The sequence below is a fragment of the Chlorocebus sabaeus genome, chromosome 1 (assembly GCF_047675955.1).
Source record: "Chlorocebus sabaeus isolate Y175 chromosome 1, mChlSab1.0.hap1, whole genome shotgun sequence".
NCBI classification, from domain to species: Eukaryota; Metazoa; Chordata; class Mammalia; order Primates; family Cercopithecidae; genus Chlorocebus; species Chlorocebus sabaeus.
Genome location: NC_132904.1, coordinates 90,417,143 through 90,431,709, shown reverse-complemented (window position 1 = coordinate 90,431,709; position 14,567 = coordinate 90,417,143). Strand labels below are relative to the sequence as shown.

The window sequence follows — 14,567 nt, the reverse complement described above, 5'->3', positions numbered from 1 at the left end:
GCAGTTGCTCATTTTTTGCAGCCCCCACCCCTTACTAGGATTTCTTTCTTTTTTTTTTTAAGACGGGGTCTCGCTCTGTCCCCCAGGCTGGAGTGCAGTGGCGCGATCTCTGCTCACTGCAAGCTCCGCCTCCCGGGTTCACGCCATTCTCCTGCCTCAGCCTCTTGAGTAGCTGGGACTACAGGCGCCCGCCACCGTGCCCGGCTAATTTTTTTTTTTTTTTTTTTTGTATTTTTTTTAATAGAGACGGGGTTTCACCGTGGGCTCAATCTCCTGACCTTGTGATCCGCTCACCTCGGCCTCCCAAAGTGCTGGGATTACAGGCGTGAGCCACCGCTCCCGGCTCTTGCTAGGATTTCTAAAGAGGTGCCCACAACCTTGTATCGCCAGCACTTAGCAGTGCCTAGCTTCGTTCCACCAGTTTCTTTGAGTGACTGCCACGCGCGAGGCCCTGTGCAAATAAGCAGGCGATTGGTGAACATTTCCTGGATGGATGGATGAACGGATGGATGGATGGATGGATGGATGGACAGGTGGGTGGATAGATGGATGGATATCATCACTGTGCGGTGGTTCCCATCAGGGTAGCCTGAGTCTCCCCACCCCCTCCCCTCATCCCTCTCACTCCAGGCTGTCATTTCACTTTCCTAAAAGCCTTCCCTTTGCCCATGATGCCAGTGACTAGCTGTCCTGAAGCAATAGCTAGTACTTTCCCTCCTTCCTGCCACCTAGCATCCAGCCGAACCTTGAATCAATACCAGTAAAATGGGTGTGAACGGAAGGAGGCTGCTCATTATTTGCCATTATTTACCTCTGAGTCTGTGCATTCCCATTCCTTCCCATATTAATTCTCTCTCCGCGCAGCTCCCCCTCCCCTTCTCTATCCTTGGGAACTGGTTCAACCAGAGTACAACCAGCTCATCTGCATCTGGCCCTAAAGAACCTGCGGGAGCCAGAGGCAGAGGAAGAGAGAAGTCTGCATAGGAGCTGCAGCGCGGTGCAGCGAGCACACACCCCGGCCCGCGCCGCCCCGGGCTCGCCCATGAGGCCTCTGCCGGGGAGGAGGAAGACCCGAGGCATCTCCCTAGGGCTCTTCGCCCTCTGCCTGGCCGCAGCCCGCTGTCTGCAGAGTAAGCTCCGGGGGATGCCCCAGGTGCTGGGGGAGCGGGGATGGGTAGGGGAGTGCGTGCGGGTCCCGGGGTCTAGCAGCGACCCCCCTGGCCCTTGCCCACCTTGTCCGGCTGAGGGCGCGCGGTGAGCTCGGGCTGGCAGGCACCGCGCTGCTTCCTCATGGGGCTGGGCGCGGCCTGGAGACCCGGCGCCCGACCGTGGCGGGAGGGGCCGGGCAAAGCAGAGGCTACAGACCGAGGTGCCCCGGCCCACTTCGGGGCGCCAGCCCCACCCGGTGAGCCCGGCCTGCAGTTATCAGAGCCGGAAGGTGGCCCAAAGATAACTGGCTCCCAACCCTATGGCCGCCGCCTCTGCAACATTTTTTTCTTTTTCCTGGAATAACCAGATTGCAGTCCGTGCGCCGCCCCCTACTGTGGGGACCCACCATGGCCTTCCCAGGTCATCTCCCGGGAGAATAATCAGGCCTCCCTGATCAGTCAGACGAACCCACAGCAGCCTGCTCCCGTGAGAAAAAGGGTTCTGGGGCTTGGGTTGGGCGTTGTGGCCTGAAGCCCCCTGGCTGGAGGTGGTCCTCTCCACCAGCGCACTGAGCAGATTCACTTTGGATGGCCGGGACCGGAATCCCCAGCCTGGTGAGCCTGGATGTGAAGCATAGTCCCACAGGCTCTCTTGGACACAAATAACAGATCCTAGCACAGTTTTACTTTCTCATTTAATCATTACCATTCACATGCCCATCTTACAGATGGACCAGCTGAGGTTTAGAGAATGACAGAGCAGGGCCACTGGAGGTGAGAGGCCTCCTAGTAAGAGCCAGCATTTATTAAGCATTTATGCATTCACCATCCCTCAGACTTTACAAGACCCGTCTCATTTAGTCCTTAGGGCAACCCTAATAAACTACTCTTATTCCTGTTTCACAGGTGAGTAAACTGAAGCACAAAAATGTTATCAGCTGATTGTGGTGGCTCACGCCTGTATTCCCAGCATTTTGGGAGGCCGAGGCTGGCGGATTCCTTGAGTCCAGGAGTTCAAGACCAGTCTGGGCAACATGGCAAAACTGTCTGTAGTAAAAATATGAAAATATTAGCTGGGTGTGGTGGCCTCTGCCTGTAGGCCCACCTACTGGGGTTGGGGGACAGGGGAGCTGAGGTGGGAGGATCATGTGAGCCCAGAAGATTGAGGCTTTAGTGAGCCCTGATTGTGCCACTGCACTCTAGCCTGGGCAACAGAATGAGACCTTCTCCAAAACTAAAGAAAAAGAGAAGAGAGAGAGAAAGAAAGAAATGTTATGTTACTTATACAAGGTGACTGAACGATCTAACAATTTTGACCTTTACACCCCTCTGACTAGAGCCCAGCTTCGGAGGTTGCAAATCTCAGAAACCCAGTAAGACAGAGGCGTGTTCCTCTGGCAGCTGTGGATCAAGAAATAGTTGTTAGTCTCGAGCAAGTGGATGGGTGTGTTCGTCATTGCAGTGGCTTTTTCTATTATTTCTCAAACCTTTAGCACTTGTTTCCAATCACCATACTTACACATCTGTTCAGATACCCATCATGCTTAGGGACCAGCCATTCGTGATAGTATATAATTCATTCATTCACTCACTCATTCATGCACCCTCTCCCTGCAGGAAGCAGGCCACAGTAGGTACCTAGGATATGGTGGTTCACAGTTTTGTTCTCAGGAAGCTCAGGCGTCATGGGGAAGACAGACAAGCAAACAAGAGGGGCAGACTTGCAATGGCAAGCCTTGAGAGGCAAGAGGTGCCATGTTCTGGGATCCCTAGTGTCTCAGAATCCAGACTTGAGCAAACTTCCCCAAAACAGCCCTACTACCCATACCTGCCAGATGGGTAGGAGCAGTTGGGGGGACAGGACAAAGGGAATGCAGGGGGTCCCAGACAAAACAGCACATGTAAAACCTGGAGGCCAGGTAAAAGTTTGCAGTTTTCCATTGAGACCTGGCTCATGCACAGCAGTAAGCTCCAGGAGGGCAAGCACTCTGTTTCAACTCGGGGTCCCTAGCACTTGCCCAGTGCTAGCCAGGGCCTGCCCCTTTAAAAGACGTTAAATGAATGTGTGCCTGCCTGAATGAAGCCTGTGCTTTGGAGCCAGCCATAATGGTAAAGAGTAGGCCTCCTCCTTCCTACCAGTTCCCTGCATTCTCTGCCTCTTCTGCCTGTGTCAAAAGCTTCATCCAGAACCTCTGATATTCACCATTTACCCTGAAGTCTGAGTTAAAGCACGCCAAACACCCTGCTTTTGAAACATTTCCCCTACAAATGTATGGGTCCTCCCAAGATTCGTATATTCAAGCCCTAACCTCCAATGTGATGGTATTTGGAGGAGGGGATTTAGGGAGGTGATTTGGTTTAGATGAGGTCATGAGGTGGGACCCCATATGGGATTAGTGTCTTTATAAGAAGAGGAAGAGAGACCAGAGCTCTCCCTCCCAGCTGTGTGAGGACACAGAGAAAATGGATATTAGCAAGCCAGGAAGAAGGCCCCCACCAAAAATTGGCACCTTGATCTTGAGTTTCCCAGCCTCTCCAGAGCTGTGAGAAATAACTGTGATTTAAGCCACATCAGTCTATGGTCATCTGTTACAGCAGCCCAAGCTGACTAGGACAAGGACTTATGGGCTCGGAAAGCTGACAGGCCTCTCCACCAGGCAAGGCACCTTTCTAGAACATTTGTTCATGTCCTTTCCCAGTACATTAGCCATCAGGCTCACGAGTACCCACCCAGTGCTCCCTCTCATTTGGAGGCACTGGATCCGAGACCACAGTAGGATGAGCATGGCTCACTGCAAGCTCTGCCTCCCGGGTTCACACCATTCTCCTGCCTCAGCCTCCCAAGTAGCTGGGACTACAGGTATGTGCCACCACGCCTGGCTAATAGAGACAGGGTTTCACCGTGTTAGCCAGGATGGTCTCGATCTCATGAACTCGTGATCCACCCACCTCAGTCAGAGATCATGCCACTGCACTCCAGCCTGGCAACAGAGTGAGACTCCGTCTCAAAAAAAAAAAAAATGCAATCATTCTGTACTGTTTACTCAGCAACTTAGCTTCTACACCAATTTTTTTTAGCTCTATCCATGTTGATAAAGGAAGTGTATTCCTTTCAACTTTTCTACATATGTCATCATATAAATATGCTGCTTTTTACTTATCCAGGCCCCATTGATGGACAATTAAGCTTTCAGCTTTTAGCCCTCACTCAGGGGAGAGAGACTCCTCATACAGGGTGATGTGTGCAGTGCTAGTGATGCGCACATCGTATGGAAGAGGTGCCAGCTGCCTGGCTGACGGGCACCCCTGCACACACACCTCCTCCCCATCTCAGAAAATGCCTGAAAGACAAAACTGAAGCTGTTGGGGGGATAGAGTCAACCAGAAAGTCACACAAATGTCTTACTTCCTGATCTCCAAGAGCCTTCCTGAGTATGCTCCCTACTGGTCTGGAGCAGGGCAAGGGCCAGGAGACTGTCCTCTCCATTATCCCCAGGACCTAAGGACAACTATATCCCTTATCTGATGTAAGACTTTTTGAAAAAAAAAAAAAAAAACACTTTTACTATATCTAAAGTCAAGATTCATGTTATAAATCAATAGCTTTGGAGCTGGGCACGGTGGCACACACCTGCAGTCCCAGCTATGTGGGAGGCCGAGGTGGGAGGATCACTTGAGCTCAGGAGTTTGAGACCAGCCTGGGCAACATAGTGAGACCCTGTCTCTAAAACAAACTCATGAAAAGGCTTTACTACAATTTTTGTCGGCCTGGATTGAAGTTGAGTTCTTCCAAAGAGAATATGTGTTGCTTCTGCCAGTCATGGGAGGCATCCTGCCTGGCGAGTCAGAAAACGCTTCATGGAGCAGGCGAGGTTGAGTCTTGAAAGATGAGTAAGTGTGTACAGCAGGACAGGGTGGAGAAGAGAATTGCAGGCATACAGCAGGTGCTCAAAAAATAGGTGCACAATACCTCTGGGGACCTGGCAAGGGAAGAGGGAGTGGAAGCTGCCCTAACATGCACCCATGGGAACTTAGCCACTGCCCCACTCAGAGACCCCACTGAGGCTGGAGCCCCATTGCTTGTGCACTCAAGACGCTGGCTTCTCTGCACCTGGATTTTCCCTGCAAAATGGGCTTTGGGTTGGAAAGTAATTACTTATCCAGCAGGAATGAGAGTGGGAGGGACAGGGATTGATAAGTTTCAAGTTGGAAATGACTCGCCACTCCTGTAACTGGTTTGCTGTGCTGGGAAGGCACTCGTCATCGCTATAGGAAAAGGAAAAATGACACACTGGACAGTAAAAGGAGCACAGGACACTCTTCATCCATGCGTCCAGCTGGTCAAGGGAGCATACTAGCCTTTCCGTCTGCTGAGGCACACCCTCGGGCAGCTCAGGCCCATGCCATGCTGACCCCAGAGGAGCCGTGCTGCAGAGAATCCTCAGCTGACAGCGCCCATGCCAATCCCAGTGCTGTGTGTAAGCCCCGTATGTGGGGTCACCTTTCTCTGAGTATACACGGACCTTGTAAGATGCTCACATCCTGCTACAGACCAATTAGATCAGTGTCTCTGAGGGCAGGACTCAGACACTGTTTTGTTTTGCTTTTAAGCTCCTCAGTGGTTCCAATGTGTGGCCAGAGAAGTACTGCACTAGACTAGACCATTCCCCTCCATTAGTCTGATCATATGGAAACAGCTGGTTCAGCACATCTCCCGCCTGCTGTTCTCAGAACACCCAACATTGTGTTGTAGAGTCTCACCTGTGTCTTTGTGGTTTTATCCTGGCAAACCTGAAAATACTTTCCCACCAAGCTGAGGGCAGGAGACAAGGCTGCCTTGCTGGGAAGTTAGGTTCAGCTCAATAAATGGTTCCTGAACACCCACTGTGCCTGGAACAGCTTCCCAAGAGCTGGGGTAGCAGTGGGGCCTTACACTGAGGGATTGTAAGTCAAATCCTAAGCAGCTGATTCGCTGTCAGGTGCCCTGGGGGTACTGAGAAAGGCAGTTAGCTCGGTTTGGAATGGGAGGAGCTTCTTGAAGAGGAGGCCTTGATGACAAAGGAGGAGGTAGTCAGGTGAGGAGGGAGAGAGAGAAAGTTCTTAGCACTGGTGAATTGTGAGGACAACCACCTTCTCTTTGTGGACCAGTAGAAGGGGTGATCATTCTTTACTTTAATCAGGCTTTTTGACTCGTGTTAATTTCCTTGTATTCAGTCTAACTAGTTGTCTGATGGTTAAGGGAATGGAGCTTGGGAAGGTCTTGGAGCTTGGGAAGGCTTTGCATCTTGGGTGGAAGGTGCTGGAATAATTCCTCCAGTAGACCCCTACACTAGTGCCAGAGGAGGAGGGAGATATGGGTCCTTGGCGGCACTAGGCACAGGTAAGGGGACCTAACGTCAAGCTCCTCTGACAGTTTGCCCTTGTGTACTAATACGAGATTCCTGCCCCAGACTCACTCTGGGACTGGATCACAGTCTTTTTTAAAAGCCAATGCCTCAAAGCAGAACACCAGAGCTCCTCTCTCCTCTCCCCATCCACCAAGCCTTCCATGCACTTCGGGATCGGATTTCAGGGGTTCTTGAAGCAGAACTTGCTCCTTTATGTCAGGTCAATTCAATTCGACAGCCCGTGCTTGAATGAGTCACATCACATACTGCTGTGTGCTAGTGATTCAGATATAAGCACAATGTGATACTTGCCACCCCTTCTAACAGGGGAGACGGGCAGTCAGTCATCTAACGTGAGTGGAAGGCTGGTGTGAGCTGTGCTGTGGGAGCCTAGTGGGGCCTGGCAGAGGAGATGACATTGAAGATGGGCCTTGAAGAATGAGCAGGAACCTGAGAATGGGAAAGCAGTGAGCTGAGCTGAGGTTGAGTGAATAAAGGCCCAGTGGGGGATGGTCCGTAGTTTGGTACAACTGGAATTGGGGGGTGAGGAGTCGTGGGAGATGGAAATGGAAAAGAAAGTTGGGACCATATTACTGAGGTCTGTCAGAGCCAGAGAAGACAGCTAGATGTGTGGTATAGAAAGATCACTGATAATAGCCTCCAACCAACTGAAGAGATGAAAAGCCAGTATCTCCTCAGTTTTGTATAACTTAATAAATTAACAATTACAAGATAATAGTAACTGTGACTGCTTACCGAGCACTTCATGACAGGCACTGTAACAGCTGCTTCTGTTTCATCTTCAGAGTTAGCCTGCAACGAGATGCCATTAGTTCTTATTTTATAGGTGCAGAAACTGAGGCTCAGAGAAGTTGAGGGACTTGCCTAAAGACACTCATTCATTCAGGTACATGTGAGAAGCCCACAGTGCCAGGTGCTGTGCTAGGCCCTGGGGATTCAATGGTCACCAAGACAGACCAAGCCCTGTGTTCACATAGCTGACGGCAGATGAGGAGGATGAACCATTCATCAGGAGGAATTACAACAGAGGGGGATAAGCTTGTTGCTGGAGAGAAACAGGGAACAATGGGAACACAGAAATGGGGCCCTTAACCTGGTGCTAGGGATTGGTGAAGGCTCCCTGGAGGAAATGATGTTTAAAAAGAAATTTAAAGGATGAAGAGGAATTGGCCTATTAGTTTTTCTGGAGGAGAATTTACTGTAACCTGTGGCATCCAGTTATGTATGTGCCTGAATTCTTTTTTTTTTTTTTTTTTTAGACAGAGTATCACTCTGTCACCCAGGCTAGAGTGCAGTGGTGTGATCTCGGCTCACTGCAACCTCCGCCTCCCAGGATCAAGTGATTCTCCTGCCTCAGCCTCCTGAGTAACTGAGATTACAGGTGTGCACCACCACACCCAGCTAATTTTTGTATTTTTGGTTTCGCCATGTTGGCCAGGGTGGTCTCAAACTCCTGACCTCAAGTGATACACCTGCCTCGGCCTCCCAAAGTGCTGGGATTACAAGTGTAAGCCACTGTCTCCAGCCCTGAATGATCTTTTGATCACTCTATACCCCTCCTCCCAGTGCCGTCAGGCATCCTGTAAAGTCTCCCCAAAAGAATTGTTGGGAGATTGCCGGGCGCGGTGGCTCAAGCCTGTAATCCCAGCACTTTGGGAGGCCGAGACGGGCGGATCACGAGGTCAGGAGATCGAGACCATCCTGGCTAACACGGTGAAACCCCGTCTCTACTAACAATACAAAAAACTAGCCGGGCGAGGTGGCGGCGCCTGTAGTCCCAGCTACTCGGGAGGCTGAGGCAGGAGAATGGCGTGAACCCGGGAGGCGGAGCTTGCAGTGAGCTGAGATTCGGCCACTGCACTCCAGCCTGGGTGACAGAGCGAGACTCCGTCTCAAAAAAAAAAAAAAAAAAGAATTGTTGGGAGATAACAACACCTCATTTCTTCCTTTGTCTTCCTGTTCAACACACATTTACTGACCGCACCTTCTAGTTCCCCAGGCTGGCCGCTGGCCCAGGACTGACTCAGTCTTGACACCCAGCTTTTCAGAGGGCAAACCCAGCCAGCTCCCCAACCCCTTGCACACTGGTGCAGGGTGAGGCAGTCGCTGCTGTCATACCTTGCTTCCTTGGCATCTGATTAGAATCATGGCAGTGACTTTTACATACCCTGTGGTCTTTCAGAAAAGAGTCCAGCTTTCCAGCAAGGGTGGCTCTTGTTGGTGCCTGGAAAAGGTGTGGTAGGAAGATTCTAGAAGGAATTCCACAGGGAAGACTTTCAGGTCGCCCAGTCTTGCCACACTTCAGAAGTGAATTGTGGATTTACAAATGCTTATTCTAGTTCTATTATGTGATCTGGAGCAGAAGAACCAGCCGCCTCCTCCAACACTCCCCGTCTCAGATCTTCTGCTTTAATCCCTGATATAACTCCAGCTTCTGCTTATATACTCACAAGGATGAGGAGCTCATTACCTCATCAAGAAAGCCTGTGCATCTTCAAAGAATTCTCATTAATCATAGCTACTATTTATTGAGCTACCACCAAGTGTTAGAGAGTGATAAGCTCTTTACATACACTGTGTCATTTAAACTTTATTCTGCTGCAGGAGGTAGACACGGCACTATTATATCATCCTTATTTCCTAGGTACCATAACAGGCTGAAAGAAGGTAATTCATTTACCACAGTTCACACAGTTGTTACTGGCACAGCTAAATTTTGAACACCAGTTAGTTTGACCCTAGAGTCCATGAATGTATCTGTTCTACACACTCTGCCTCAATTCTGTTCATCAGAACCTGTGTCCTTTCACTCTTGATCCATTGACCCTGGTTCTGGTAATGACTGCGTGCCCCAAAACTTCCCTTCCCCAAGATAAGAAGTGCTGCATCACAGACTAGCCCCTGCCTGGCAGGAACGGTGTTAGCAGAGCAGTGTGAGAGGAGAGGAGGGCCTGGCCTGCTGGGACCCTGAGGGCACCCTTGGTGTCCTTTTCACTCTAAGGTCTTACAGAATCCTTTCAGCCAAAGTTCTAAAAGTACGGTTCCGGGACCACCAGCAGCGTCACCCTACTGAATGAGAAACTGGGGGCTGGGCCCTGCAATCTGGGTCTGTGATCACCTCCAGGTGGTTCTAATGGAGCCGAATGCTAGAACCACTGGGTTAGAGTTTTGAAGAGGGTGGAGGGAGCATCAACTAGATGTTACCAGAAGGAAAGCCTTGAGTGAGTTGTCCAGGCCCTTGACATTTTGAACTAAGAATTGAACAAAACACACAAAGTAACAAAGGAATGAAACACAGGAATGCAGCAGCAAAAGCAGGGATTTGTTACAGCAAGAAAGCACTCCGCAGGGTGGGGACAGCCTGAGCCAGAGTTTACAGTGTTTTCTGGGTTTTAAATATTCCTTTTGAAGTCCTTATCAGTTACACCTTATCTGGATGAAGGATTAGGTCCGTGGCTAATTAAAGGCTGAAGTGAATGGTGGCCTATGCAGATTAAAGAGATGGCCCATGCTTGGCCCGAGGCCAATCTAAGGCACTCTCCGTTTCCCTCTGAGACCTGGGGGAGGGGGAAGGGTGTAGAGAGAGTAGCCTTTGGGCCTGCGAAGGTGGGGTTTTTCCTTTCGGTTTAGCTTTAGGAAATTTTCGTTAATTGGCCTTAGGTTGCCTGCCCCCCACCCAGGTGTTTTCCCTTTTATTTAATTTAGGAAATTATCGTGAATTGGCCTCAGATTCCCTGCCCCAGACCTTGGTGTTTTCTCTTGATTCAGCTTTAGGAAGTCAGCACGAATGGGCCCTAAGTTCCCTGCCTGCAGACCCTATTCTTCTACCCGAGAGGCACTTGTTAGAAGCGCACTTTTAGGACTCACCTCACCCTACTGAATGAGAAACTGGGGACCGGGCCCTGCAATCCGGTTCAGTGATCACCTCCAGGTGATTCTAATGGAACCAAATGCTTAGAACCACTGTGTTAGAGTTTTGAAGAGAGTGGAGGGAGCAAATGGAATGACTTTGCCTGCCTGTTCTTCCTCCTAAGCCCCCAAAGCATCGCTAGAAATAGGACTAGCCAGATACAGTAAAATTTCAGTGATGCCAGAAATAGTCCACTTCCCCCAACTATCTTCCTGAAAGAGCTGTCCCTAGTGTCTCCAACATTGCTCTCTCTTTCACATAGTTCTTTGGCTTCAGGCTTTGTGCCCACTGTAAAGGAATTCTAATAAATGGTCTTTAGCTGCTAACACCTCAGTGTGGATTAGCTCAGTGGTTATCAATCTTACTTATTTATTTATTTATTTTTGAGACGGAGTCTTGCTCTGTCGCCCAGGCTGGAGTGCAGTGGCCGGATCTCAGCTCACTGCAAGCTCCACCTCCTGGGTTTACGCCATTCTCCTGCCTCGGCCTCCCGAGTAGCTGGGACTACAGGCGCCCACCACCGCACCCGGCTAATTTTTTGCATTTTTTAGTAGAGACGGGGTTTCACCGTGTTAGCCAGGATGGTCTCGATCTCCTGACCTTGTGATCCGCCCGTCTCGGCCTCCCAAAGTGCTGGGATTACAGGCTTGAGCCACCGCGACCGGCCCAGTGGTTATCAATCTTGATGCATGCTGGAAACACATGGGAAGTTTTAAAAAATCACCGAAGCCTTGGTTGCACCCTCGGATGCTGAGTTCATTGATCCGGGAGAGTGTTGCAAAACCTTCCCCAGATGATCTAATGCACAATCAAGTTTGATAACAACAGATTAGCTGATTCAGTCCTTTCCAATCAGAAAACTGGGGCCAATTATTTCTGGAAATAAAAACCACAGAAGGGCATTTGCTAGGGCTACCATAACAAATGACCACAGCTGGGGTGGCTTAAACAACAGAAATTCATTGTCTCCAAGTTCTAAAGGCTGGAGGTCTGGGATCAAAGTGTCAGCAGGGCTGGTTAGTTCTGAGGCCTGTAAGAGTGACTGTTCCATGTCGCTCCCTGGTTTCCGGTGGTTTGCTGGCAATCTGGCATTCCCTGGCTTGTAGATGCATCCTCTGATCTCTGCCTTCATCTTCGTACGGCATTCTCTCCATGTGCATATATGTCTATATCCAAATGTCTCCTTTTTAGAAGGGTCATATTCGATTAGGGCTCACCGTAATGACCTCATTTTAACTTGATTATCTCTGTAACAACCCTATCTCCAAATAAGGTCACATTCTGAGTTCTGGTTAGGATGCCAACATATCTTTTTGAGGACACACAATTCAAACCATAACAGGCAAAAGGGGCAGGAGCTTTGGGTAGAGCGCAGGTCTGGATGGAACCAAGCACTACCTAGATTCCATCCTTATCTGTAACCTGAGGCTCCCACCCATGCTCTACCAGCCTTTTCACACCACTGCCCCACTTCCTCAAGCTGGCACTGGTGGACTATGACAATATTCTTTTTAATGCACCTCATAGTGCTTACTCTGAGTTTTCACAACCATGCAAAGCAGGCGTTGCTATTCCCACTTGACGCAGGAAGAAACAGATTCAGGTAGGCCAAGTAACTTGTAAGGAACAGGAGACAGCCAAGGGAAAGTGTATTCAGAAGGAAGTAGGGGTATCTGCCAGGGACAGAGGTGCCAGGCCTCTCCCTAGACCTGGAACCAGGACTTCAGAAGCCATAACGGTCCACGGCAGCAGCGCCTGTCCCCAGCAGTCCCTGGGCCACAGGAGCCCAGTCTCTCCTGCTGCCCGGCAGCCTCTTGCCAGGACCAGCTTTCTCTGCTCCACTTACTGTGGCCTTGGGGAAGCAGCCCTTCTCTTGGGGCCACCACAGGGCCTAAGAGGCCCCGCATCCTAAGTTCACGCCCTTGGGACAGAGAATCTGATTGGCCCAGTTCAGATCAGGTACCAGCCTCGGGCCAATCACTGCAAGTGGGTTCGCAAGACCCTTTCTGCAGGGTCTGGGCTGTAAGAAGGCCTGGCGCCCCTGGTTGGGCAGCCGAATTCACTCATTAGGGACTCCAGAGTGGAGCTGGAGCGTGGGCCCAAGAGCAGGTTGGTCCCCACCCCATCCTTCCCCAAATACTTCTTGAATGGAAAGGGACTGAATTCTCTTGGTCTGGAACCAGAGCTTGTGCCCCTGGAATTGCTCCTGGCTGTCTTTCTTACCTGTATAGTTTTGTTCGTTTGTTTATTTTTTTGAGACAGGGTCTCGCTCTGTCACCCAGGCTGGAGTGCAGTGGTGCGATCTCAGCTCACTGTAGCCTTGACCTCCCAGGCTCAAGTTATCCCCCCCATCTCAGCCTCTCCAGTAGCTGGAAACACAGGGGTCCGTGCCACCATACCCGTCTTTTTTTTTTAAGAGATGGAGTTTCACCATATTGGCAAGACTGGTCTTGAACTCCTGGGCTCAAGTGATCTGTCCACCTTGGCCTTCCAAAGTGCTGAGATTACAGGTATGAGCCACTGTGCTCTGCCTTGTTGCTTTTTGTTTGGTTGTTTTTTTTTGTTTGTTTGTTTGTTTTCCCTACGATGGAGTCTGGCTCTGTCGCCCAGGCTGGAGTGCAGTGGCCCGACCTTGGCTCACTGCAACCTCCGCCTCCCGGGTTCAAGCCATTCTCCTGCCTCAGACTCCCGAGTGGCTAGGTCTTCAGGCGCCCCCACTACACCAGCCTGATTTTTGTATTTTTAGTAGAGATGGAGTTTCACCACATTGGCCAGGCTGGTCTTGAACTTCTGGTCTCAAGTGATCCACCTGCCTTGGCCTCCCAAAGTGCTGGGATTACAGGTGTGAGCCACCATGCCCGGCTTTGTTTTTTAAATTGAATCATTGACAGAAAAGCCACCAAGTGGCTCAGAAAGGGGAAGGGGTTTGTGCAGAGTCACCCAGCTATAGCGTGTGCAGCCCAGACAGAACCTGGGTCTTTCGGCTCCACAGTATGTACTCTTCCCGGTAGGGATTGGGAGGGGTCTTTTCTGGCTTTCCCTGCACACCCATCCCCTCCCACCCCCCTGCATCTTGCCCTCCTCTGCCACCCTCTGCACCTGCCGGCGGATCCCTCAGCCCCCGTTGTTCTGAATCAGTTGTGCCACGCAGTCAGCTGAGTTCCCCTCTTAAGAGTCAGAGAAGCAGATTGCCTGTTTTATTTTAAAAATTCCTTTTTTTGATGGGTGTGTTTGCAACAGCCTGAGGCACACCATGAATTATCTTCTGATTAGTCCTGAGATTCTTCTTGGTGTGGCTGGCATACAGCCCTAGCATACCCGTGACTACCGTTTATTGTTTATTTGTGGGGTGAGTGCACTGTGCTAGGCATTCAGCATATTGCATTCACTTTCATTCTTTCTAACATATCTGATCTGTGAGATGTCTATGTCCATCCTCATTTTACACATGAGGAAGAGTCAGTGACTTTGAGCTAATTTGGCCAACGTCGTGATATTAACAAAGAGCAGATTGATATTGGAACCCACTTCTGCTTGACTGATTTCCTCTGAAGCCCTTGCTTCCCTGGTGCATCTCCAGGGATTCCTTCCCTATGTGGCCCCATTTGCCAGGAATTCAGAAACTGGGCTCTGGGTGCTTGAGGGCATATGTAGAAGCATCGGTGCACGCACATGCATGTGTGTGATACAGGGAAGTTTAGATAGAAGGATCAAAAATATATTTCAGGCCAGGCAAGGTGACTCCCACCTGTAATCACAGCACTTTGGGAGGCCAAGGTGGGCAGATCACTCAAGGTCAGGAGTTCAAGACCAGCCTGGCCAACATGGTGAAGCCCCATCTCCACTAAAAATACAAAAATTAGCCAGGCATGGTGGCACACACCTGTAATCCCAGCTACTCAGGAGGCTGAGGCAGGAGAATCACTTGAACCCGGGAGGCAGAGGTTGCAGTGAACTGAGATCATGCCACCGCACTCCAGCCTGGGTGACAGAGCAAGACTCCATCTCAAAATATGTGTGTGTGTGTGTGTGTGTGTGTGTGTCTGTGTCTGTGTGTGTATTTTATTTTTATTTTTATTTTTTCAGACAAAAAGAAGGAGG

At 50.3% G+C, this 14,567-nt stretch overlaps 1 protein-coding gene across 1 annotated transcript in view; it reads left to right on the top strand.

The window, feature by feature from the left end:
* Window positions 1-926: 926 nt before the first annotated feature.
* The window catches only part of VSTM5 (V-set and transmembrane domain containing 5), a 33,964-nt gene continuing 20,323 nt past the window's right edge, over window positions 927-14,567 (top strand). The window contains exon 1 of the mRNA XM_038005325.2: window positions 927-1,130. Within this exon, the coding sequence (XP_037861253.1) occupies window positions 1,043-1,130 (88 nt within the window). The 5' untranslated portion in view covers window positions 927-1,042. The remainder of the gene's footprint in view (window positions 1,131-14,567) is intronic.